The following is a 25,676-nucleotide window of genomic DNA, read 5'->3' as shown; positions in this document are numbered from 1 at the left end:
TCACCCTCTCGTGAAATAATAGTGTATTCTGACTCTGGAGTGTCTGAGCACATCCCATTCGCTAACATCAAGCTGAATATTCTTCATTTAAAGGTAGGGGAAACACAAAGTCAGACAATGGGCTTGTGTACACAGAAGGTTTTTGCAGTAATACTATATAGTTAGAACTAAGTCTTTGCTGTTCTGATTGCAGCTCCCTATGTAGATGCAAGTATTTCAGACTAATAAGGTTTTGTTTCCCACCTTGTTTTATTAATTTACTACTACTACTAATTATTATTATTATTTGTTATTGTTAGGGGAAAAAGAAGTCTGAACATCTGAGAGTGATCTAAATGTAATACTTCCTCACCGTATTTCATACTGATCTAACTCTGCTGTTAAAGGAAAGCTTTGTGTGTCTTATTCTGTACCATGTTGTCAGTTTGTAGATTTGAACCAGATTTATTCTCAGTCTAATGTTTTAACACTTCTCTCAAATTCTTGCTTTGACATGAGAAATACAGCTTTGACAATTTATGTGTGATGAGTTAGGTTGGGTTCAAGAATAAGAGAAGACATCGGATTTTGTGACTTGAGGATGGACTACGGCTTACACTGTGAGTAGATGTTGGGCTCAAATATCCAACACACCCTTCATTCCAAAACACAGCCTAACCAGGTCTCTTTTGTCCCGCAATCTACCATCCTAAACTAGAGATTCTGCCAACCAACTGCAATGTGTTTTTATTATCATAGGCTAAGAGAAAGACTGTAATGCAAACGCATCAGCTGTGGCTCTTGTTCAGGACCAAATTTTATATGTGACTTTGTGAAATTTAACTTCTACCTTATCTCTGGATTGGTCCCTCTTTTTTGTGATCTGGAATTAATAAATAGCATTCCAAACAATGGTATTCAGATTTCTCACTTTTCAGGCTTGCTTCAGAGAATATTTTCAGAAGTATTGACATCACACTTTTAAAATGCCAGATGGAGAATGTCCAAGGGCAACATAGAGCAGTGATTAAGCTTTTATCATCCATCCATAGTATCTAGGAATATAAGAATATAGAGTGGTTATGCAGGTCAGGCCAAAATTTGATCTAGCGCAATATCTGGTCTCTGACAGTGCCCTCTAGCAGATGCCCAGGCAAGAATGTAAGAATGGGGAAACCACAAAATTGTTATAAAATATGCTGCTTCCCCAGGATATTAGGGGACTATCATATACCTATTTTACACCTATGAGAAACTTTGTACTACTAGGCTTTAGTTCAACTCCATCACAGAAGCCTGTCTGCATCAAAGAAGTTAGATTTCTTTTGGCCCAGACTGCCTGAAACTCCTGCTAACACTAGAGAAATTTGAGTAGATTTATTGTCTCTTATTTTCACTAATTCTTTTGCATGCTTAGCCAAAATAGCTGAATTTTGTTCTATATTCTGAAGGCTATCACAGTGTTTGAAAGACAAGAGTAAGCAGTAGTAAATTAGGAGACTCACTTGGTACACATCTATACTCCACTTACGCAGAAAGCACATGAATTTGCTGTGTGGCTGCAAGAGTTGGAGAAATCTTTGGTTGTTTTGTCTGTCAAAAGCTGTTCCCTAACATTGCCATGCATTGACTTCCCAAAGCACACTCTGCCTCTTTCTCCTGTTTGCTTCCCAAGAAGTACACATCAGGCAGCACGCCATTAACTGTTCAGCACTAAATTAATATGCCATATCCAGGGTATTTTCTCTATTTTGGTATTTTCAACACATTGTTTCAAGAAGGAGATGAGAGGGAATTCAATGTGTGCCATGCGTGCCTTTCAGACCTGGCTTGGAGCATTGTCCAGTGAATGACGTGTTGGTAAACATCAGAGAAATAAAAGGATTACCCTTATGTAGCAGAGGGAACAGGGTTTGATTTAAAATGTCAGAACTGTATTTCTCTCTGTGACGTCCTTTCAGTTTCTGATGCTGTGTACATATTTTGTATCACATTCTGCCCTTTATATAGGTATCAAAGCACTTATCTACAGTACCTCACAAGGACTCTTAAAAAATTAATTAACACTTGCAAATCACTGAGAGACATGGGTGTCTATCACAGTCAATTTTAAAAGGCTCTTAAAAAGAGAATTGAACTTGTGACATGAAGGCATCTGATGCTAGGATTCTGTTTTCTACACACTAAGAAGGCTGATATATCAGGCTATGTTTATATTACAGCAGTCTATATCGTGAGAGAAGGTATACTGCAGGTTTCCAAACTTTTTATTTTCCAGATTTTTTTTTCAATATTATTATAGTAAAAACTTTCTGAAGAGATAATGTGATAAATCAAAGAAAACCGGTCTGGTATTGGGAAGGTAAACGTCTCTTGCCTGTCTTCTGAAAAAAAAACCTTTATTCAGAACTTCAGAAAAGGGTGTTATTGTGGCTGCCACCACCTTTACTGTGAAGTGCGGTACAATATAACACGTAGTGCTGTAAAGGAATTCTGTTGGATAAAAGGGCCTGAGAGATCTTTACCATTTACTTAATGAACATGTACGAATCCTCGTATCCTCTGTGGCCGGCAGAGGAGCTGGCTTGGGCCTGTCTGGCTCACCTACTGAAGTGTCAAAGACAAGGACGAAAGGGAGGACATGTCAGAAAGCTACTGCATTTCATCTGTTGTATGGTCTCAGGAGCTGAATTTGGGCTCGAATGGTCCCTGCATTAAGTTATGAATCACCTTAAGTTATGAATCACCTTCCAACTCTCTTCCAATATACTTTTGTTCCTCTGAGGTTTACTTCTATTAATTTGACATCTAAGTAGATAGGAAAAAATAAATAAATAGGTCAAGAACTGGTAAAGGTTGGAATTTATACTATTACGAAATTGTGTAAATAAAAATGACTTTAAGACCATGTATTATCTATATTGGTAAAACAAGTTTGCTACTATATTAGTTTTCAGTAAGACAAAGTTAAAAGACATCTAATGAAGTTGAAAAATTGTTCTCTTTGTGATTTTGTGTGACAAACCCATAGGCATTAACTGAGGGACAGTGAAAGTATTAAGTAGTCTTCCAAATTGAAAAATACCATATAGATAATAGCAGTATAATGAATATTTTTGGAAGATATAGGATAAAGAGAAGTGAATTTTCTATTGCATGCCAACTCTCTGCTACTGTACAGTTGATGAAAGACAATGCCATCTTCTTATGGAACAGGGATATTTCAAAAGGCAGGTAAGAGAATTAAACACTCGAGCTGTCACTGGTTTTCAGTGAGGGAGATTTTTCAAGTTTTGTAGATCAAAGCTTCTAGGTATATTTTTAAACTATTATATTAAGTCCAAGGAGCATAGAAGTCTGAAAATAAGCTGATTTTCAGAATTTTTTTTGTTTGGATAGGTGCATCATCTTCATGACTTCTTCAATCTGGTCTGTTACAGAAGTACCATAAATATCTAATCCTATTTATTGCCTTATGTATACACAAGTTGGGTGATCTTTACAAAAATGTAAACATCATATTGATGTAGAAAGTGTTGTAACGGTACCAGAATTAAGTTACTGATAAAAGATTAAACAGGTATAACAGGAAGGGAGTGGTGGACAAAGAAGGACACTTTGTGCCATCTTTAAAGCTCATAACTCATAGGGTTGAGGGCAAAAACAACACTTCCTGTCAAAGCGTGAGAGATTTCTATCTCATGTTTGCTTACCCTGGCTGCTCTCTGATAAACCTCATTCCTTTTCTAATTGCATATTCTAATTCTTTACTTCTGCCCTGCCCCCAGCCTGTTCTGAATATTATAGGCTTGGTGCAGAAGCTACTGTTGACTACTTCAACAGTTATAGACAACTGGAAATTATCTTTTGCATCAGTGCCCACAGGCCATTTCTTATACCACCAAAACAGCACGAAAAAGTATTAATGGAAGAGAGACTAAGCCTCCCAAACTCTCAATCCTCAGGCCTGTCCTACAACACCCAGCCATCTTTTTTTCTCTTAGAGATTTCAAGCCTGAAAAGTAAAAGTCAGTCCTAAACCGTTCCCAAGGAAGCCTAATATTTCCCATCAAGTTTTCACATGAGCAAAGTAGAGTACCTCTCACATAAATGGGCTTTTGTATATTTCTCTGGAAGCTCATGAATGAGAGATACTTAATATTAGTGAAATAGACATTGGTGTCCTCTACTGTCACAGTAATAAAAGTATTTATTACTATTACTTATTACTTACTATTATTTATTACTTCTGAAAGTCCCTGCTGAGACCAGAGGTGCCAAAATGCTAATGGCATTGCTTAGGCAATTAAAAGATACAGTATTAATGAGAAAGCTGGACTGAATGGTATTCAGGTGATCAGATGCATGGCCAGTGGGAAGATTACAGTATTACAAAAGTTTACTAGCAGAGAAGGGAGATTTCCGTAAGACTAAACTATTGCCTAGATGTAAAGGTCCTTGGTGGACCAAGGAAAGTCAGACAAAACATCTTTCATCAGTTGCAAAGTCAGGTAAAATAGGGTAACATGCATATGTCAGAAATATTGCTGTATACTTCAGACTGCTTTTATCTACCCAGTCATCTTTTTCCATAATCTAGGTGCTAATTTAGAAAGGCACTGAAACTACAACTGGGAGCCGCAGGCACTGAGAGTATTTTTCAGGATCGTACAGAAGAAAAATAAACTACTATACAAAGCTAGATGCTGCAAATCTAGCTTGCAGTGGAGGTTGATTGTAAAGATACTTCCATGATGCCTTACAAAGAAGCACGAGGAGCAAAGATTTTTCAGTAGCATGGTGCTTTGTTTTTTTAAACCAGAGAAGATTAAGGGAACTGAGATTATCACTTTTCTCCTTTTGCACCATCCAGGTGGTACACAGTTACTGTAGGTTATGTAAAACAGTGCCCAGAAGTGGGAGGTTTAGGTTCACATGCCAGCAATTCCTGATGCAAGGCTGCAAGTGTAGACCCTTGAGATCCAAGAGACGGCCAGCTTGGGATCTTACTGCTTCTGTCTGCTTGCATTGGTATTTGTGAAGAGGTGCACACTCATACCCGAAAGCAGACTGAGGGAGTCATAAAAAAGATCATTTTTATCTTGAAAAGTAAGTGAGGATAACTTTTAGAGGGAACATATGGGAGGAAGTGACTAGAACAGAAAAAAATAATCCCTGCTATCACGTGTAGTTTTCACTGTATGTATGCCTTTACAAGTCTAGATGTGGCTCCAAGATATTATGAAAACAGTGCATGCAAAAGGAATGATGAATGAAGTTTATTGAATAGTGCATATAAGAGAAGAAAATCTGTGTACATTTTCTTTTTTATTAGGCCTTTCCTTGTTTTTGTCCCTATAGAACTTGCTGCAATGGCCTGTGCCTTAAAAAGATACTGTCCCTGCAATATTAGAGCATAAACAAAAGATATTCTACCTTCCTATAATTTTAGAATTACTGGGTTTATTTCTGACTAACAGTCTTTTTTTTTTTCTTTTTTTTTTCTTTTTTATTCTGTTTTTGCTTTCATTCTGTTTGTTGGTTTTGTTCCTAAGAGGAGAAAAATACTGTATCTTTAAATTAGGAGTAGCTGAATAATGAATCTTGGGCAGTGAAAAGGCTAATGTGCTGTGGAAGAGAAGGAGTTTAATCTAATTTACTTGGAGGGTGTCTGTCTGTGGTGTTGTTTTCTGGACTGTGGGAATAGAGGAGGGAAGCTGCCTCAGTGAATGGTTCCGCCTGAGCCAGAATCAGTGGGGAGTCCCTTAGATGCCACTGATCCGAAGCCAGGCCATGAAAAGGGGATTAAAGAAATGTTCTGATTTGCAATTCACACTAATGCACCCCGTCGAACCTTTGGTAATATTTCAAACCACATTTCAAGGGAAGTGCCCTTAAAATAGCCAGTTAAATTGTATTAGAGCAATACTATACAACTCACTCATCCATTTATGATTTGTTTTTGTTTTTAATTCTTTTAACTGTTGGTGGTGGTGGCTTTCTAAGGTAATTAAAACTTTTGTGCATTGTGAATATTCGCACTTGCATGGGAATATTTCTCAGTATGCTTGTCCTGTTAGGCAGACATGTTTATTTAAACATTGGAGGAAAACTGCTACAAAGGTTCTGGGGGTAGGAAAAAATGAGTCAACTGGGTTAAAAAGTAAACATTTTCTGTATGCCATTTAATTTTATGAATATCTAGTGGAGATTCAATAAGAAAGGCTGGCTTATAAAATTGATAAAATTCTTATCAGCTTTCATTTTTTTGTTTGATCTTTTTTTCTTTTAGTGTCACTACCTACTGTATGGCTAACTTTTTCAAAAACGTGTTATATGTCTCATTTTGGTAACAAATTCTATCATGCAAGAAGCTAAAAAGTGTCAGAATGAATCAATACAAAATATGGAAGAGGATAGTATTACTGAGTAGGACTAACATTAAACTGTTCCCTTTTTTGTGTAATGAACAGATGGCTGAAAATATTGCATCTGAAATACAGGGAGAGCTACAGAATTTACACATAAAATCGTCAATATCAGTTCATGTTCTGTCATAACGCACTTGTTATGTAACAGATCATTTAGACTATTTTCCTAAAATTCCTAAATGTACTAATTAACTCTTTAGTTCCCTAAGTCTATCATTACATTTCTCTCCACTGCTGAAGTGTCAGGACATTTTATCTCAAAGGGATTATTTGGGTTTTCTTTAATCCCATTTCAGAAAACCCTGCCTAGCACTGTAATTTCCATTGACTCTAACACGTATAGAGTAGATGCAACTTTGATTTTCATCATTACCTATATCAAAGTATTTTATTACACTGTCACTGCAATAGATTACACAGCATTAAACTTTGCCATTCTGTGAATGGGGGAGGGTGGGCTTCTTGTCTTGTTTATGCTTTGCTATACCTACAAAATATTTAGTTATGGTTTAAATTTTGACATGCCTTATTAAATATTCAGGTTTTTTTAATCTTTTGCTTATGGGACAGAACATGAGCTGGACTTTTAGATATAGATGATTCCTCTGCACATTTTGGGGAGGTGGGGAGATGGATAGCTAGAGGGAGAAATCTATCTTTCCTGCGAGTTGGCACATTATTTGAAATCATGTTTAATTATAAAGTTTCATTAAAAATCTTTTGCTTAAAATTTTAGAAGCCTAATAAGATTTCCATTAATTTAAACATATCACTATTCCCACAACGGCCCAAATGCTTTCTTTTTCCTCTTTCATCCATGGTTAAATATGTAAATAAAATGTCTAAAGTCATTCTTCAAAGAAGACAAAAGAAAAAAGAGCTGAGGGAAAAGACAGCCATAAAATTCCTCCCAATTCTCCATAACATTTGCCAGAGGGGGGCCAACTCCTAGCCAGGGCCTAGCAGCAGGGGTGCCTGGCTGCTCCATAGAATCACACATCTCAAATCCCACACACAGGAGAAAAAAAAATAAAATAAAATATCTTTTCAGCTGGAGCCATCAAAAGGCTCTTTTCATTTATTAGTTACAGAGGTATCTTCCAGTTGCTGATTTCTCAGCGCTCTCATTTTTCTATAATAATGTTCTATTTGTTAGTTTCACTGACTCAAGCTCGTTGAATGGGATATACTCCTAGATAGCTCTTTAAAAATATAGAAAGTGAAATAAATGATCTCAAGCAGGATGTATGGGCTAAAATAATGGCTGGAAAAACGAGGCTGAATGAAATTGTCACATAAAAGATCAATTAATTGAGACACAATTACAAAGGTTTGGCTGTGCTTTTTTTTTCTTTTTTTTTTTTTTTCCCTCATTTTTATTTGTATTTCCTTTTTTCCACTTAGGAAAAAAGGTTGCTATCAGTAAGACAGAACAAACATGCCATGTTTTATTTTGTGTATTTTTCTAGATTATTTTAATGTGAATGGTGATATAAGATGCTTTTCAAAAATACTTGTTGAAAACAGGGAAAACAACCTCCCAAACAATCAAGCCGAACAAAACAAATATATAATATGTTCATCTTAAGTGGTTTTTAGGTTTTACTTTTTAAAGGTGGCTATCCCTTGGAAAAGGTTTCCCTGCGCTTCCCTACTACCCCCAGCTGAGCACTGCAGCAGAGGAATCAGGATGCATACAAATACTAAGAAAACAGGTTTAGATTAATGAAGAATGGAAATGCCCCAACACACTCGCTCTCACACACATACAGACACGCTAAAATAAATAAAGCTTTTTTTTTTTTTTTTTTGCACATAACACTGCCTGCATTTGTAACATCCCCTGAGGAATCTAAAAGCGCCCAGGAAAGGTCAGCCCATAAGACCAATACTTTATAAGTGTGATCTTCTCGATCCGCTGAAAAGCCACAAAAAGCAGTACTGTGTTAAACAATGTATATGATGGCTTTTACTTCTAAGCAAAAACTAGCTGCATCTTCAGGATTTTCAAAGACAAACATCAGCCGGGGTTTGTTGTCCTTGCTTGGATCTATTTCACCCTTATCACAATTGAGGAAGCCAACAGTTTCCTTTCTGGAGACTGGTGGGGTATTAACTCTGACCCTGCGGGATTTGGTAGTTTCCAGGAGACTCCGTGTTCATTTCGATAAGAAGCAGGCACTAATGGAGAGGAGTCCGGTTTGTGGGGGCAAGCGTGAACAAAGAGAAAGATTTTCCTTCTTCGTTAATATGTTTGCTAAAATTAAGTTCAAAATGAATTAATAATAATAGTAGTAATGAAGTAGAGCTAATCATCTGACTTCTGATCACAGTGCTCCTGTTGGTGTGTAGAACTGTGAATTTTAGTTTGGCTGGGGATTTAACTTTCTCCTCTTAGCTCTGCTGGACCAATACGCAGCATTAATCTCAAAGTTTAACTTAAAAAGTAAGCACAACTCACTTTAAAATGATCTCCGTCTCCAAAATCTGTAAGTATCATTTCTATAGAGGATGAAGTCACTTTCCCAAGGGTATATCTCTATTCCTCGTAGGATTTCTTATGTAAGGAGGAAAAAAAAAAAAAAAAAAAAAAAAGCTACTTTTCGAGAGATGCCATACCGTGATTAAAACCATAATCAGGTACTTTTTCAGCTATCCCGCCTGTCCTGTTCAGTTAGGAATTCGAGACAAAGCACGACATTTGAAAACAGCTGAGATTCCAGGCTGAAAGCAACCGTATTTTATGACCCTGGCAGCAGAGAGTTTATAGCACTCGCCATAAAACGCAACCTCCTCCCCACATCCTCCCTGCTAAAGCATCGCCCGCCCTCCACTAAAGGCAGCCGGGGAGGCACCACCTTCAGCCCTCTCCTCAGGAGACACGGAGGCTGCGGCGCTGCTCTCCTGGCTCCCTCCTACCTGGGCGAGGGAGGTTAGGCTGACGCCTTCTAGAGACAAATCTTGTTAAACTTTCAAGGGAGGGCAACGGGAGGGAGAGGAGAAAGGCAGGAGGAGAGAGAGAAACAAATGGGGCTTTTTCTAATCTGTGCTGATCAAGGAGAACCTGTAGGGGTCCTTAAGGAGGTTTCAAGGCGTTCCGAGTGATTGGAAAGTAATCACCGTGTCAGCTTTACCTTTCTCATGCAAAGTGGATGTCGTATGCGAGGCGGACCCTGCGCAGGTTTTGATTTTTTTTTATTCTACTTCATCCTCGGCCTCAGCCGCCCCCTGAGCAGCCGGGCTGCTCCAGCCGGGCCGTCGCCGCCGATGCGGGGGGAGCGGAGCGGAGTGGGGCGCCCCCAGGCAGGCGCGGAGCCGGCCCCTCTCAGAGCCAGCCCCGGGCACCTTTCTGAGCATGGTTTAGAGATCTCCTCCTCCTGTACTCCACGCTCGGACAAGCCCGTTCCCACCTCTCGGCGAGAAAGTGCGGAGCTGGGAGAGGCAAAGCCCCGAGGGACCCGCCCGAGACAGGGGCGCTGAGCGGCGCTGAGTGCTCGGACCAGGACGAGGAAGAGGAGGAGGAAGGGCGGTGGAAAAACGGACCGCAAAAGTGGAAGCCTGGGGACAAGAAAGTTGCCGGGCTCCCCGCAGTAAGTTTGGCGCAGCTGAGGACTGGGGGCGCTGCTCCCCGTGCCGCCCGCTCGCTCGCGGCGTTCCCCGGCCGCCCCCCTGCGCTGCCGCCGGGGCTGGGGTCGGGGCCGGGGCCGGGGCCGGGGCCGGGCGGTGCTCGCTGCCCCCGGCCCGGGCTATGCTGAGCTCCGCGCCGCCGTGCCCCACCGCCCGGCTCCCTCGCGAAGGCCGGGGGCCGTCCCGGGCCGGGCAGCAGCCGGGGGGCCGCTGAAGTGGCTGCCGCCCCCCCTGGCCCCCCGCCCGGCCGCCCCAGCGCCAGGCGCCCCTCAGAGGGAGCCGCACGCCGGCCGCCCCAGCAGCAGCATGGGGCCGGGGGCCCGGAGCCTGGTGCGGGCCGTGTTGGTGCTGTGCTGCCTGAGCGGCTCCTGCGCCGGGATAAGCTCTATCGACATTGACCGGCCCGGTGACGGGAGGTGCCAGCCCATAGAAATCCCCATGTGCAAGGATATAGGGTACAACATGACGAGGATGCCAAACCTGATGGGACACGAGAACCAGAGGGAAGCTGCCATCCAGCTGCACGAGTTTGCCCCCTTGGTGGAGTACGGCTGCCACAGCCATCTGAAGTTTTTCCTCTGCTCCCTCTATGCCCCTATGTGCACGGAGCAAGTTTCTACACCGATCCCAGCCTGCAGGGTCATGTGCGAGCAGGCGAGGTTGAAATGCTCTCCCATTATGGAGCAGTTCAATTTTAAGTGGCCGGACTCCTTAGACTGCAGCAAACTGCCCAACAAGAATGATCCCAATTACCTGTGCATGGAAGCTCCCAACAACGGGTCGGACGAGCCACCCAGAGGATCCAGCATGCTGCCACCCATGTTCCGGCCACAGCGGCCCAGCGGTGGCCACGACCTGCAGCAGCACAAGGACAGCCTGAGCAGAACCTCCTGTGAAAACCCCGGCAAGTTCCACCATGTGGAAAAGAGTGCTTCCTGTGCGCCGCTCTGCACCCCAGGGGTTGATGTTTACTGGAGCAGGGATGACAAGCAGTTTGCTGTCATTTGGATTGCCATCTGGTCCATTCTGTGCTTCTTCTCCAGTGCTTTTACTGTACTCACGTTTCTGATAGATCCACAGCGTTTCAAGTACCCTGAGAGGCCCATTATCTTCCTGTCTATGTGCTACTGTGTCTACTCAGTGGGGTATATTATTCGCCTCTTTTCAGGTGCTGAAAGCATCGCCTGTGATAGGGACAGCGGCCAGCTCTATGTCATCCAGGAAGGACTGGAGAGCACTGGCTGCACCATTGTGTTCCTGGTTCTGTATTACTTCGGTATGGCGAGCTCCTTGTGGTGGGTAATCTTGACTTTAACTTGGTTTCTGGCGGCTGGGAAAAAATGGGGGCACGAAGCAATTGAAGCAAACAGTAGCTACTTTCATTTGGCGGCCTGGGCCATTCCTGCTGTGAAGACCATAATGATCCTGGTTATGAGAAGGGTGGCTGGAGATGAGCTGACAGGGTTGTGCTACGTTGGAAGCATGGATGTGAATGCCTTGACTGGGTTTGTACTCATTCCTTTGGCTTGTTATCTAATCATTGGCACTTCTTTTATTCTTTCTGGGTTTGTGGCCCTTTTTCATATCAGGAGGGTGATGAAAACAGGTGGAGAAAACACTGACAAGTTGGAGAAGCTGATGGTCAGGATTGGTGTCTTCTCAGTCTTGTATACAGTGCCTGCAACTTGCGTGATAGCTTGCTATTTTTATGAAAGACTTAATATGGATTATTGGAAAATTGTGGCAACTCAACAGAAATGCAAGATGAACAATCAGACTAAAAACTTGGACTGCACGATGAATAATTCTATTCCAGCAGTAGAAATTTTCATGGTCAAAATTTTTATGTTATTAGTTGTGGGCATTACTAGTGGTATGTGGATCTGGACTTCCAAGACTCTTCAGTCCTGGCAAAATGTTTGTAGTCGAAGATTAAAGAAGAGAAGTAGGAGAAAACCTGCAAGTGTTATTACAAGTAGCGGAATCTACAAAAAAACTCAACATCCACAGAAAACTCATCTTGCAAAATATGAATCAACGTTACAACCACCCACTTGTGTGTGAATAGTTTTTAGACAAGACTATATCTCACCTCACAGACTTACAAATGTCCACAGTAGCAGCCAGAAATTAAAAAATAAATGGTGCTTTTTTTTTTTTTTTTTTTTTTTTTTTTTTTGTCAGAGGACAGTTTAATATCTCAAGGCAAAAAATGTCTCATGCTGAGTTCAGGACCTCGTGAAATACTGAAGGTAAATGTACTTATAGAAAGGTTTTCAGTGAAAGAAATATTGTGAATTAAAGCAGGCTCTTCTGTTATTAATTGTTAAGTACTTCATCCACCTCTCAGATGTTTAGAAGAAAAAAAGCACAACAACAAAACAAACAAACAAAGCGCCCAGTTTAACTTTTTTGTGTGTGTGTAGCTGAGCTGGATTTCTGAGTAACAAGGTATAGTGAAGTCTTACGGAGCAAAGATTTTCTTTGAGAAGTCCCCTAATGTCCCCGAGAGGCCTATCCTCAGATAGCAGGCGATCTCTGAAAGCAACTTCTGCGCTAACTTTGAGAGAGGGAGAGAGAGAGAAATCCTTTACAACTCATCTCAGCTTAGTGGGTTTGCAGTGCCTAAAAATAGGTTCAATCTATAATGCTCACCAATATTCTTTCACTAAAAGAGAAACTTCCTACACCAGACACAAACTTTATGAATAAGAATAATGTGCAATACATTTTTTTTTCTTACCATGACATAAAAAGAGAAACAAGTATTTTGCTGTACATAAAGACAACAAAAGAAATCTCTTAACAAAAGAACTAAGAGGTCTAGTCCTCAGAAACCCTTTAGTGTTACATTTTGTGGCTTTTTAATGGAAATCAAGCCAATGTTATACACGTTTGGACTGATTTGTGCAAAAAAAAAGGGGGGTGGGGGGAGGTCAATTCAAAGAGACCCAAAGGGCTTATTGACTCTTTCTATTGTTAAACAAATTCTCAGTATGAATAGATCAAGAAGCACTAGATTCTGCAAAGGGAAGCTTTGTATAGAGTGATGCTCTTTACTGTGCTGGGGGTGCACAGTTTTAGCTGTATATATTTGTAATATACAATTATTTTTCATGCTCCACTATTTTATTAAAAATAAAATATGTTCTTTAGTTTGATAATTTTGTGTGTTCTAAACTTTCTCTGATGTGCTTTGTGGTTAATAAATGTGTTTCTTCAATTATTTGATAAAAGCGCACTTTGAATACAATAGTTGTTATTACACTTGGCTGCAAGTATAAGCAAATAGAACAATAATTTGCTCAAAAGAACTTGCAAGTTGAAATTAAATAAATGGGTTTTGAAGTTGCATCTTTCTGTGAACCTCTGCAATTGAGAAACTGAATGGGAAGAAACTTCAGTGATGTAAAAAAGCTGCAGTCATGTAGGGTAGTACCATGTTTACAAAGCACTGAGATTACAACAATGATCCTTGGTTAACACCCCTTTCAAATTTGCATAGGGTATGTTCAGCATGTTAAAGATAGCTGGCTCACTTCTGCAGTTTGAATACACTTCAGTCTCTGCTCTTCAGGGAGATTTTTCTCTTCTAACATTACCGAATGTATCGCTATTATTTGGGAAAAGGCTTAGGGAAAGATCAGGAGAAAGAAGAGGGGAAATCTAAATATGGAATTAAAATACTTGTTTAGGAAAACTATGTGATTAAAATTGTAAATACGTTTTCAAAATATTTTTAGTGGAGTGTGATTTTTATGATACTGAATTTTTCAATGCTGTTAACTAACAGGCTGTGTGACCACCTGGGGAGATAGTAATGTAACCTCACTTTCTTACACAGGCTTTTCTAGAAAACCCTTTACTGGGAACTTCATCACAGAGAGAGGTCTTAATGGACTTTGGTAGAGTATGGATCCCTGTGATGGTCACATTGCAGTGGCTAGGAAAGCTACAAAAAAATGACTTTTTTAGTCACCTGGTTTTTCAAGGTTATGTGCGGAGCTGCATGTATATATATATATACATATATATATAAATATATATAATTTTTTTTTCTTCTGTGTAGTCTTTTAAAGTGTTTCTAGTGATGACTAGGAACTCGAATGACAAAAATGATCTTGCAGGTATTATTAATCAACTCTATGTCTAAAATGTGCATGTGTGAAGCAGTTTTCAATATCAAATTTATCTGGGGGAAGTGGGGGGGATATTTTTCTGCCTTTGTGCATACATGCCACTGTTTGATACACAACCTGGTGGATGCCCTGGAAGTTAATCCTGACACAGCACACCCTCCTGGAGCCAAAGCAGGACATTGCACTTCACAAATACGCTTCTGAAACTACTGAATTAATGCTTTTGCATCTGTGTGTGTTCTAGTTAAAATCAATTGCATTAGATCCCAAGAAATACAATGTTTCCAAATAATATGTGTATTGCAAATTACTATAGGAGTCCTTAAATATGCTTTGTTATTATACATGTCACCTTGTCAGTAATGTGTGCACCTTGCCAGCAATGTGTCTTCACACAAATTTCATCCGACGTAAAGGTTAGTGCTTGTTTTACTGGTGACAGATTTGTTTAGAGAATGTTTCACCATAAAATATGTTGCCCTCTGAAATCAGCATCTCACTGTTTTTGCTAATTACAGAAAGTTTCTTGCTTTCATTGTTGATCATGTGTTTTTGCAGTCTGTTACTAGGATTCTGGAAGAGAAAACAAAAAATGAAGAAAGATATTCAGCAATGGATGGACTCCTGCTGCCATCCTGAGCTTTATCAAATGTCAGCTTAGGCCCTTCATTGGCACCAGAGCAGAACTGCATGTTCTTCTAGGAAAATGCCACATTTGAATGCCTGGCTAGGTGCCTCATGTCACCCATAGATTCTTCCTAAACTGTAAACTAGGAATTTGGATTTTATTTCCCCTTTGTAGTGATTTTTTTTGTTTTGTTTTGTTTTTAATCGGTAAGCAAACTAGATTCTTCAAGTATATATTGCTGCTGCTTTTATTACTCCAGGACTAATGTACAGTAAATGTAACAGAATATGATGGTTTTCTTTAAGGACTTTAAGAATTAATTATTTCAAAAATTTTACTTCTTACTGTCCCGTAACTCTGAAAAGTCTTAACATTTAATATTGAAGTTGCCACATAAGGAATTGGAAGCTTAGAGCTGTTAAGGGAAAGTGATACTTATTCTCACAAGGTGTCAGTGATTTAATATAGTATTATTAATAACTTAACAGAGAATGTTATTCTTGTCTTAGAAGTCTGCACATTAGTTAAAAATAATAGCAACCAAAAAGTCTTTGAGAAAATGTCTCAAAAGTATTCTCTATTAAACATCTTTACTTTTCATGGTAATTTTATATTTCAGTAAAATCATATTGGTATTTTTATCTGTTGAATTTGTTAGGATTTTTTTTCTATGTACTGTCAAGGCCTATTGGGTATTTGCTTATTGGTAGATTTTTAAGAAAAGTATTTATATGCAAATATATTAACAATTCAGTCACTCCATAGGAAACTTGTTGAGGAAGGAATGCAAGTCCAGAACTTCCTTCTGGAGAGGATATTTTATTACAGTCTGGTGGTGCTTAACTTGATACTTTGCTCAGTTAAAAATATCAAAAAAAAAAAGAACAAAAAAAAAAAAACAACAAAGCAAAACAAGCACACACAAAAAGACATTGTTAGTGTCTGCATACGCCAATCAAGAATCTAATGTTTGCCACATGGTTGTGTACAAGGGAACTGTTCTCTCCCATGGGAGCTGTAGATTACCCATGAGGGTAGAAATTTTCTCCAACTGTGTAGGTTAAGATGATGCAGGTTAGGTCTCAGCATTCAGGTAGCATCTATGTATGTTAGGGACAGAAGAAGACAGAAAGTTTGTTTTTTTGGAGAGGGTAGTTTGGCAGAGTACTTCTGTTTATTGAATAGAGATTACTGAGATAAGAATATGAGATCAGCAAGGAAAAATTAGATGCAGGAAAAAAGAAATCACACAAAAGCTCTTCCATTTACAATAATATGCCTTGTTTCTCAGTAAAATGCCAATGCTGCTTATAAATAGAAAGGAAATTAAGCTCGGTACTCTCAAGGTTTTGTTTTAGGTATGACATATTAGGACACTTTGAAGAGTACAGTGCAAGCACCACAGTTGAAAGGATATGAGAAGCTCAATCAAGGAATGTTCAGATCTCTTATCAGATTTTTCCCAAAGTAGCGTTTCATATGTATGTTATTATGAAGCCATTATTCACATATGGCTGTCATCCCACGGCTTCAAACTATATGAAAAGCCAAGTAACGACAATGTCTCTAACATACACCCTTCTTATTTGAACACTTAAAATCTTTGGCTTCAAGGAGATAGTTCTGTAATGATGGGATATTATGTGCTCAGGTGGTCTTTTGATGACAGGTGGTCTCCAACAACAGATGGCCTCAAAGGAGGAACTTCAGTGCATTTTAGTTTAAAACATTTACACATTTCTTTAAAAAAAAAAAATTGAAATGTTATCCTTGTGTAATGTTCTTAAGTATTTTAGACAGAGTAGCCAAGTTATTAACACTGACAGATGATAAATCAGGGCATCCTTTAAAAGGTGGGTGATGGTGATTATGTGGTCTTGGAGCTTGCTTTGATCAGAAGTGACAGGCCTGTAAGGTCTGTGCCACTCAATCTCCCCTGGAGGGAGATCAGCACCTGTTTGCACTTTGAGGCTCCTCTACCTCCCGCTGCCTTCCAGCACTATTTCATCTCTTTTAACACACTTGATGTTGATTGGCTTTAAGCAAAGTCATTATTCATTTACAAAACACTCCTTGATGGAGCTTGCTCAAAACTGTATTTCAGTAGCAGTGTTTGTGCTCTTACAGTTAAGTTTGTATCAACATTCCCATTATAAAAGCTTTATTTTCAGTGAACTACTGAGTTAAAATCAACCTGGGTGCTAATATTAACCTTGTTTCATATTTTGTCTAAATAATATTGCCCATGAATCAGTTCAGCTTAAGCTTTGTGTATCTTTAAATGTTGATCCAGAAGAGACAATATATTATTAGGTTTGTAAAACAAATGGGTTCTGGTATGGTAGATAAGATTTTAGCTTAATAAATACTGTTTCAAATAGTTTTGTCTTAATTTTTGAATGGATATTTATAGAAAACAGCACAAAACAAGGCTTTGACTTCACTAAGCGGCATGTGATAAATCACAGAAATTAGTATCCATTGGTTATTTAATGTTATCTATGTAACATTAGACTTTGATATAGTCTTACCAACCTAGATGCAAATACACACTACAGTCAGTGGTATCTCATTAGATAATTTTAGTGTATCTGAGAACAGAGGTGGTTCAAGCCCAATTCTGCTTTTCCTGTATTGGCAAGTTAAAGCTTTGGGGAGTGGTACATCAAATGCAGGACCGAGCAATCATTGTATACCTTGGTAAGGCATTGTTTAAAAAGGAATTCCTTCAATTTGTTGTCACTTGTTTCTTCCTTCTATTCAGGATCTCCGCATAGATCAGCTCCACTGAAATCAATTGGTGTCCAACTAATTTCAGTGTATGCTTTGAATCAAACTTCCTATCTCAGGGAAAGCACATGCTACAGGAAAAGTCCTTAATTTGACTTTTTTTTCCAAATCAACATTTTTTTTTTACAAGTGCTGATAATGAAATATTCATGATATGAAAATAAATAAATAAATAAATCAGTGAGTTGAAATTATTTAACTTAGTTTTAAAGCATGCTATTATGTTAGATTGCACATAGCATGTTCCAAAACCAAGTGTTATTTCAAAATGAAATTCAGAAGTATTGGGTGTTGATAAAGTTGAAATGGATTTTTTTTAAAGTTTATTTAGCATTTTTTGAGAGTACTTTACTTAGATTTGTTGCAGAATGCTCAATGTTAATAGATCTGCATTTCCTGGCAGCAGAAAACCCCTTCAAAAAATCTTCAGCCAATTTAAATGTTTGCTCAAAAGCCTTTTGTCACCTTTTCCAAGTAGTCCTGGAGTATCAATGGGAGCTGAGGATGAACAGCAACATTTTGAGTTGAGCCTACAATGTGCTCCTTGTTTCCTCCTTTCTTCCCTGATCATCACTTCCCTTCCCTTCCCCTCTCTTCCACTGCTGATCAGCCTTTCATCATCTGCATGTGACTTGCCTCCCTTATCCTCCTCTCAAGTGATCCCGTCCTTTTAGTCTCTAATCTGCCCACACACAGCTTTCTGTGGTACTGGCCCATAGGTGGGACTGCTTTGAGCTTTTTTGTTCAATATAAACGAAAATATATTTCAAAACTTGTGTTTTATCTCTCTTTTTGGATAAGGAATGTGGTAAGAAATGGAGGTTCAAAGTCCTGAGCTACCAAAGGTGCTGATGAACACAGGAGACTATCAAGAAGAGACTGCCAGTTCTGAGCAGGCGCCTTAAACGTGAAAATATTCTTGCTGAGGACAAGCAATGCTTGGTTCTGTCTAGTACATTAGTTATTTTACATTTCCTTTATATGAGACTAATACCTATCTGTGTGAAATTACAAACAGGAAAGAAAGATAAGATTAGATCAATGGATAAAGGAGGAAAAAAATAAAAGAAAAAAGAAAAAGCAACAACAACAAAAACAAAATCAACGACAAACTACTTGCATGCAAAAGCTTTTAGCCCAAGGAGAAGCTTCCTCAAAGCTTGCAAGTTTTTCCCAGTTATACCCAGCTGGACTAATAGACGTATTTTATCTGCCTTTAACTTCTCTTTCTTGTATCCTTAGTTCCTTACATTGCTTCACTTAGAGCTATGCTACAGGCAGTAACCATGAGACTCATTTTGACCTTTGTGGTTCTTTAAACAAACTTTGAAACTGGACTATGACTACTTTGTTTGATAACATTAGAAGATATGGAATTAAAGTCTGTACCTTTGATATTCTTTCAGCTACATCATTTTCCACCTTGTTAAGAGTTTAGTGGAACTTGTCAAAATCTTTTTATTTTGCACTGTCAGAATTTTTTCTTGTAAATTAATTTTTAAGGAAAGGACAGCTTTCTATTGAGGCTTCAGGCTTTTTAATTACTATAGTTGTGTTTTTTTTTTGAATCCAAACATTTTTATTTTTATTTTTAATTACATGAAAGAACTTTCTTTAGGACACTGATTTCAGTGATGAGATAAGACGGTTTCCCAAGATTTCTCATCCTTATGCATCAATATCTATACAGTCCTTTAGTTTCTTTAGAATGCCTTTTGAAGTTATTCATTGAAAATTAGTAGAGAATAAAACCCAAGTTACATATCTACACGTGATTTTTATGCTAACTTAACCTGATCAATTTGAAACCAGATTAAAAAATAATAATATTTAATCAAATTGATGCAATTCCCAGTGTAGTCATGGTGATAAGTGTAAAGTCAATGTCAAGGTCAGAGCACTGGACCAAGCAGAGTAAATTTTCAGAACCACAGAACTCAAGTCTCGCTTTAGACGGCTTTGAGCTTGTAAATATCCTTAGATGGTTTTAGTAGTTTTCCTTCTAAAAATTTTGGCAATTGAACTGAAGCATAATGCAAGGACCATGAGCATAACACATTGTACGACTCTATTTTTTTTTTAATGGTAAATGTGCTACTCATTTATGGAAAAAAAAAGTATTGCTGAGTTTGGCTTATATATTCACAAACACAGCTTCCAGATTACCTAAGCTTTATGCTTTCCTTGTGATGGCAGTAAAGTTACTTAGCACAAAAATTGTTGGTAACACCAGCATGTTACCAACAGGACAGACAAAAGAAGGGACAGACAAAAACATTTTCCTAGTCAGCTCAAGCTGGTGTTATGTTTTTTTGTTCAGCTGGGTTTTGTTTTTTTGGGGTGTGTGGTTTTGTTGTTGTTGTTTTTTTGTGGGGTGTTTTGGTTTGGTTTGGTTTGGTTTTGGGGGGTGAGGGCCAGGGGAGCTATGTAAAACTTTATGCTTTCCTCAGTGCTGTCTGTACAGCTCAGCTCTTTTGAATTCCAGGTGGTATGGGACAGACAGGTAAATATAATTTGCTAGTTCTGGACCAATCATATCCAAAGAATCATACAGGAAATTGAATTAGCAAGCATAAGCCTGTCAGGCTTTCAGTTTAGCTGGTCTGGAGCTGTACTTAAGTCCCTGAAATCTTTGCAAAACTTTTGAAGTGTACTGATTGCTGCTTTTAACAGTGTCCACATTTGTGCAAACTATAATGCTTTACACCATTTGTGAATTGTCCTACAAAGTAATAGTTGTAATCCTTGGTTATGTATTTTGCTTTGTTTCTCTCTTTCTGTTGAGATAACAACTTAATACATGGACCAAATTTTGTTTTGTTTCAGTCTGCAATAACTCTTCATCCTTGAGAACTGTAAGAGAGACTTCTGAATTTTATATGCTATAGGGTTGTGTTAGATAGCAAATTTTACAATAATGTAAATATTGGGTGAGTGCATCTTTATGGAGGGAATTGAAATTTTTCAAATTGTGTGTTTCTCTAAACAAGAAAGGAGAAAGAATATTGAGCATGGATAGTAAGTAGGTTAAAGATACTGCGAACAGAGCTATTGGAGAGGAGGAAGCACAAACAGCCTCAAGGGAGTTGTCATTATGTAAGTCCTAAAGCAAGAGATTCACAAACTCAACTGCTTAATTCTTTTGCATTAATATAATCTGGTTCCCAGGAGCTTTGTTTTCCATCGTACTGCTCTGACCCACTACTCTCCTCACAGATCAGAAGTGACATTCAGAGATCATTTCATGATTCCCCTGGTTATCATGTGGTAGTGTAGCAATGTTTACAGTGGAATCTGATTATTTACTTTAACGCATGGTATTTTGCACAATTACAATGGAAAAGTATGTTACATCTTTTGATATGCTGAAGTTGCCCACCCATGGTTTCGAAACAAATTACAATGCAATAAAGGTTTGAAAAATAACTTCAAACCTTTATTGCCTATAACTTCAAACCTTTAGAGCTTCAGCCATTACTGGTTTTGTTAATTAACTTATCTGGGGTAACAGGTTCTTCTGCATGTTGCTTTGAAATTTCCACCCTTAGAGCCCACAGAGTTTGGACTGTGAAGGGATGTTTTATGCAGCTCTTTGATCAATTTTGAAAATTAATCAGAGTCCTTGGTTTGCAGTGTATGATAAAATGAAAATTTTAAAGGCACAAAAAAGTGTGTTCTTTATGCCTTTTTTTTAACATCCAAGTTTAGCTTTGTATGAACTACTGAAGATTAATGACCTCCAAACAAGGTATTTAATAAAACAGTAGTACAGGAAACACCAATGAGATTTGGGGATTGCTGTACTGAAAGAATAAAGTGGAGATCAGCCCAAGAATGACTGGATCTGGTCGAAGTGTTAATTTATTTCTGCCCATGATTATGAGAAGCCACCCTTTTCTGGAAGTGCACTTATTGGGAAAATGATGAAATGGAACAACTGTGAGTTTGTCTTCCCTTCCTCAGACTGCTTTCATCCTCAGGGTTTCAGGCATGACGCAAAGAACACCAAAGCAGAATCACAGCCAGAGTGAATACTCAGGAGACCATATACTCTCTCATAAAAAAGCATATTCAATTTATCTATAAATATTTTGTGTCTCCTAGAAAAGCAAAATTCTGAAAGCAGTGTTTTAGAAATTATTTTGAGAACTCCAGCTTTTGTTTCCATTATACAGATCCTGCACCCTTATGACAAACTAATGATCTTATTAACTTGAAAATCATAGGGCTCGAAAGGGCTGGAAAGGTCATAATGACCTTCATGTGAAACTTCTTGAAATATTTTGACATGGGTTTGTAGCTTTCATCTCTGCACTGCAACTCGTGCAGACTGAAGATCTCCATTGCGTGGTGTTGACGTGATTTCCAGTCCCATGTTAATCCTACAGGACCCAGTCCACACCCGTGGAAGGATTCCTATTCGCAGACTGAAGAGCATCAGAATTATTTTCCCCCTCCATCACTCACAGTGTGAAGTGAAGTTTTAGATATCAATAGTGGCAGCAACAGGTTCGGGCTTTATGTATGCTTTTGTATTGGTTCGAAGTAATTATGAAGTAGAAGCTGTTTCATTTTGACAAACACTGTTAACATCCCTCTTCTGCAAGGAATCTCCATTTGACTGCGTGTTCCCACCTTCTTGTGTTAATGATCACTGGTCAGCTGGGTGTTTAAAGCATCAAAGAGCTGCTGCTTGAAGTGCAAACTATCCATGTCTACAGCAAATCTCAGAATGCAGGAGACTGACTTTCTGGATCCTTGTTTGATGTGCTTAACACAACAGACCTATCTACAAGTTGGCATTTACAAACGTCAACAAAAACAAAACACTTAGTTTCATTTACATAACAAAAAGTTCCTTGGACTTGCAAGGAGGCTCCGTTGAAATGCACCCTTGTTTCTGTCATTGATGGGAGAAGGATTTGTCTAGTCTGGAGCCTGACCTCTTGTCTCATACACACAGCAAATGGTAAAATTTCAATAAACGAAATCTTTTCCTTCCACAATAAAAAATACTTTAACAACAGTAGGAACTGCAGGGGCACTATTATTATGTATTTTTTTCTAAGTATTCTTTTTAAAGGACTGATCCTATGCAAGCTTTGCAATCGATTCTAATACAGAATCAGATTGTTACTGATGTAGAAAGCTACAGTTTGTAATAAGGTTTCAGTAATAACCTGAGTCACTTCAATGAGTAATTCATGACTTGTTTTTCCATGACATCTGTTCAAAAACCTACCATATTCAAATAGTTGTAATTTGTGAGTAGTAACTGTATATGACAAACTATTCCTGCCTATCATCACAGTCTGACAATACATAAAACTCTCAGCATGACAATATTGAATATGTTGATTTCAAATCAGGAAACCATGTTTCAAGGCAGGTTTAATCTTCTAGATTTGTATTTTAAACATATAAGTAGTGCATTGAGAAACTATGCAGTGAGATTTTTTTCTTTTGCTTTTGTTTACAAAGAAGGCCTCTCTAAATTACCTCCTTTTAATTCCGGTCATTTGCAAAAGTAATTCCTGAAAACAACAAAACCAATCTGCAAAGCAAATTCCCAAGCTAACAAGAGCAGTTCAAGTCAGGAAAGAGATGGTTGGTTTCTGTTTGTTTTCTGTGTTTCCCATGGGATGAGTGATGCATGGTTAAATGTATTACTGGTATATCTCAGACCTTTGCTGAAAAATAAGTGGTAACACAGTAAAAGTGACAGTAAATTAATCACTTAAATATATCATCGCATTCCATAGTAGAGAATTACAATGAGCTGGGCCCTTGGGTAGGGCCCAGAACCATGAAGCAGCAACTAAACTGAAAGCTCAGAATTTCATGAATTTGGGTCTTCTCTCTTAGTTCCTTTTATGGCTTCAGTTACTGCAATATCTGATCACCTCAAACTATAGCATAAGATAATCTGATTATTAACACCAAAGCTGTATCATCCTATTAGAGATAGTGAACTGCAACTCAACAGAGTGCAGACAAGTCGTTCCCAGACAGCAAGGCACGAACATGTTCGAAGAGAGGCACAGCTGAATTGCTGCAGGCGCCATGGAGCGGCTGACTCACAGAGGGACTGGGGGGGAAATTACCCCGAGTCAGCTGAGCTGGAAGCCACAGTTTTTAGATACAGCATCAACAACATCTTGCATCTGCATGAAGCTGTGGTTCCCGCAGGTGCTGTGGAAGAGGTGCATTGGGAACACAGCAGAGGCAGAGTGTCACTGTACTTTAGGACCAAGATAGAGCTGACTGATGATATCTGGCCACTGTGATACCAGTTCCAGAAAATTCATGAAGCCACCAGACCTGTTATCTCTCACAGGGGCAAGCTGGTATCTTGGTGGGGTTCCCATTTCCTCCTGGATTCCTGTGTGTAACAAGGAGCCAGCTGTTTTGTATAAGGGCAAGACTGACATCTGTGCTGGCTTCTTCATCTTCCAAAATTCAGCAAGAACCAAACCGTGCATTATCTTGCAGTCTTAAGATGTAGGAGTAAAGCTAAGGCTGAGCAAGAGGAAGGATATGGGTTTTGAAGGGGAAGTTGGAGTGGTAGGAGTGGTGAATATCTGCTGTGTAGAGCCTGTGCTATGTCTAGCTCCTAAGTCAGATCACAAAAGTGACTTGAGGTAGCTGATTGCATAAGCACAGTGCATCATTCACTTAAAGAAAAGAATAAATTATAAAACAAGTTTACAAAGTCTATTCTAGGTCTTGTTCCCCATATAGAAATCTTTAAAACATGTTAAAAATGGTGTAACCGCTATCTATTTTATTGCAGTACCTGTAAAAGTGCTGTAGGAAATTTGAGTGTGGGTTTGTTTGTTTGTTTCTTTTTATTGCTGTTTCTTTGCTTGTTTTTTTAAAGCTTTGTTCATGAACCTTGCACAATCTGGGCACTGTGCTTCAGGAGAGCCTATGCCAATCGGAAACAGAACTGATGGAAAAGTATCTTTTCCTGTCAGTTAAGAATTTTGTCAGTGAGGAAAAGGAAAAAAATGAACTATTTTTCCTTTTAACAGCTCCACCTAGTAATTAGGCCACACACCCTAGGTGAACATATTATGGACAAGAAAAACTGGCCTTTGTGATCTTAATAACTGCAAAAACTGGTATGACTTTGACTTCAGCAGATGAATAACATTCATGAACACAGGAAATACAGATCACCTATAGAAAGCTCAACTTACATTTGGGAGGGATGAATAGTAAAAGAGCCTTATCACTACAGATTTGCCTGTTATCACTGTGGTTTGAATTGCGCAAGAGAGGGATGGGAACGATGGCCCTTTACACCCATCAGTCTCCACCCATGGCAGCAAGGTGCTAGTGGAATGTTAGGCATAGGAGATAATTAAAAACACTGTAATAACTGTACGGAATGTGTCATCCCTGCCCGCAGCTTCACCATCTTCTCAATTTACACCCTACCCTTTTCTTTTTGCTCCACCCAAGTTTTGGTTTCCTTCACCCACTCATGACTTTTGTGCTATCATTCCATGCCAGCTGAAACAGCCTCCCACTTTCTGTTGCCTTTCATCCAGAATTATAACCAGTCTGTTCATCATCACACTGATGTATGCATAATGAGGAAATTCATGAAGTTAACAAACATTGATTAAAAGAGTACCAGCCATAATCAATATCCTATTAACAACTGACCGTGATGTATGTGCAGGTAGGATAGAAAGTGGACTCTGTGATACAAAATGAGCTGGACACTGAAGTTTGTGCTGATCCTATTACAGAGGACAGGATAGGTGCGACTGGTTTATGACATGGAAATCTGCACCACGCTTAGAATAACATGGGACTTGGAGCCACCAAAACTGATTCTTGTGGAATCAGCATTTGTTCAGTAACGTTCCACTCGTGTGCCTTTCCCTTTTCCCGTACATTGCACCTCACTAAAAAAATGAACGAATTAAAAGACAGGAGACTGCCATGGAAGTTGCAAGGGTTGGATTCCTAGCTAAACTAGAAACTCACTGCCAAAGACTCCCTCTGGTGAGCTGCAGACTTTAAGAGAGCAATTCCAGCCCTACCTCAGCCATATAATTTATCAGAGGT

At 38.9% G+C, this 25,676-nt stretch overlaps 2 protein-coding genes across 5 annotated transcripts in view; both read left to right on the top strand.

Moving 5' to 3' along the window:
• PIWIL1 (piwi like RNA-mediated gene silencing 1) overlaps window positions 1-25,676 on the top strand; it is a 171,982-nt gene that overhangs the window by 58,047 nt on the left and 88,259 nt on the right. For 2 of the 4 annotated variants that reach the window (XM_038187713.2, XM_072024474.1), the window contains exon 1: window positions 25,517-25,674. The exons of the other annotated variants lie outside the window; for them this stretch is intronic. The gene's annotated coding sequence lies outside the window, so the exon portion shown is untranslated. Of the gene's footprint in view, window positions 1-25,516; window positions 25,675-25,676 lie in introns of those variants that run through there. 4 annotated transcript variants of the gene reach the window in all.
• On the top strand, window positions 9,193-15,930 carry FZD10 (frizzled class receptor 10). Its single transcript, XM_005018070.6, has one exon. The coding sequence runs from the start codon at window positions 10,344-10,346 to the stop codon at window positions 12,099-12,101; it is 1,758 nt and encodes a 585-aa protein (XP_005018127.1). The 5' UTR covers window positions 9,193-10,343; the 3' UTR covers window positions 12,102-15,930.

This window comes from Anas platyrhynchos, chromosome 16 (genome assembly GCF_047663525.1).
Source record: "Anas platyrhynchos isolate ZD024472 breed Pekin duck chromosome 16, IASCAAS_PekinDuck_T2T, whole genome shotgun sequence".
NCBI classification, from domain to species: domain Eukaryota; kingdom Metazoa; phylum Chordata; class Aves; order Anseriformes; family Anatidae; genus Anas; species Anas platyrhynchos.
Note: the sequence above shows the minus strand (reverse complement) of the source record. Positions and strands in the feature narration are given on the sequence as shown.